Here is a 1,667-nt window from a genome sequence, read left to right as displayed (position 1 = left end):
ATAATATCTTAACTTCATGGTTGATTGTGCTTACCATTTGCATGGATTATAGTCATCACTGAAATACAATATAATAGGCTCAGAGAACAGTATAAATCTTCTGAAAACCTTTGCTGTAAATTCAAAAAGCCCCAACGATAACAAGAGAAGAAAGCCTGGAAAGAAAGGTTCTGGGTGAACCAAGAGGCAGCAACGGAAGATCTACAATATTCCTACAGGATAAAACATGGTGGAAGTTAAGGCAACGTACAATGGAACTGACGAGACGAATCAGAACAATGGTACAGAGACACACACTGAGACTTCATCGACTTCATTAACAGAATATGAAATACTTTCATTAGTCATCTTGCTGTTGGAGACCATTATTGGTACCTTCATGAATGGTCTTATGGTTATTGTAAACCTGATCAGCCTGGTGACCCACAGAAAACTGGGCTCTTGTGATTCCATACTCACTTGTCTTGGTCTATCTCGATTCTCTTTTATGTGGTTGATTTTAGCCATATACTTCATTGACTATGTAGCACCTAATATTGCTGATAAATGTAGTGATTTGCAATATGTTTTGCTGTTTTTTAATAGCTTAAGCTTGTGGCTTGCCACGTGGCTGAGTACTTTTTACTGCGTGCGACTTGTCAACATCGAGAGATACATTTTCACGGCATTTAAGACACATTTTGATCGCTTGGTTCCATTCCTTATATTAGCTAGTATATCAATCTCTTTATCCTGCAGTAACTCTGAAATTTACTCCACCATCAACCAGACATTCAACATGAGCAAATTTGAAAAATCTAGAAATGAAACTCCATTTGGTGCAATGACAAATAACTTTGCGACTTACTCAACCGTCTCTGCGGTGGGTTCCGTTCCTCCATTTCTTGTGTTTTGTCTTTCTGCTGGCCTGGTGGTTAACTCGCTTTTAGGACATATGAAAAAGATGAATGCCCAAGAAAGAACAGGGTTTAGAGAGCCATCACTACATGCCCATTGGAGAGCAATTAAAATGATGGCTGCCTTCTTTATGTTTTTCTTCTTTTACATGATGGCATTCAACCTATATGGATCAGGAAAGTTAAAGGACGGCATAGAAAGCTGTATGGCGGCTCTTTTCATCGGAGCTTATCCGTCTGTACATTCTGTTCTGCTTGTCACTGGGAACCACAAGCTGAAGCACGCCCTTCTGCAAATTCTACGGAAAGGAAATTGCTACCAAAAGGAGATGATTCAGACAATTAGTGATTAAGAGAATATTTGCAGTCAGCATTGTAGTTAGTGGGATTTCACAAAATTCTATGCACCCAATAGGGATGGGGGAGGGTTGGGGAATTTATCATGAGGGGAATATCTGAAGTCAGATTTGCTGGAAGTTGTGTATCTTTAGATATAACACTTCTGTCTAGAGCTGTTTTTCCATGCTATACTCCATGCCCCTACTGAAGTGAGAATTGCAACTTTTTCTGACTGTTTTAAAACATCACAATCACAATTAATTAGTATGGTTTAAACCTCCTCGCCTCCCTAACCATGCCTACTTTTCCACCCACTTCTCAAAAGTGGTAAGGATGGTATAAAATTAAGAAAAAATTAGTACAAAAACATGTTGGAAAAAGGAGAAAAAGCCAGCTCACCGCAGATCCCTAGTCCCTCCTGAGCCCAGAATA

General features: G+C 39.4%; 1 protein-coding gene across 1 annotated transcript; it reads left to right on the top strand.

Moving 5' to 3' along the window:
- Window positions 1-226: 226 nt before the first annotated feature.
- LOC141271633 (taste receptor type 2 member 1-like) lies at window positions 227-1,249 on the top strand. The gene has a single exon (XM_073681676.1). It carries the CDS (start codon window positions 227-229, stop codon window positions 1,247-1,249), a length of 1,023 nt encoding a protein of 340 aa, XP_073537777.1.
- Window positions 1,250-1,667: the final 418 nt, after the last annotated feature.

The sequence above is a fragment of the Phyllobates terribilis genome, unplaced genomic scaffold, assembly GCF_046119375.1.
Source record: "Phyllobates terribilis strain yellow unplaced genomic scaffold, ASM4611937v1 Scaffold_5__5_contigs__length_657084704, whole genome shotgun sequence".
Lineage (NCBI taxonomy): Eukaryota > Metazoa > Chordata > Amphibia > Anura > Dendrobatidae > Phyllobates > Phyllobates terribilis.
The sequence above is the reverse complement of the archived record's forward strand: the minus strand, read 5'-3'. Positions and strand labels throughout refer to the sequence as shown.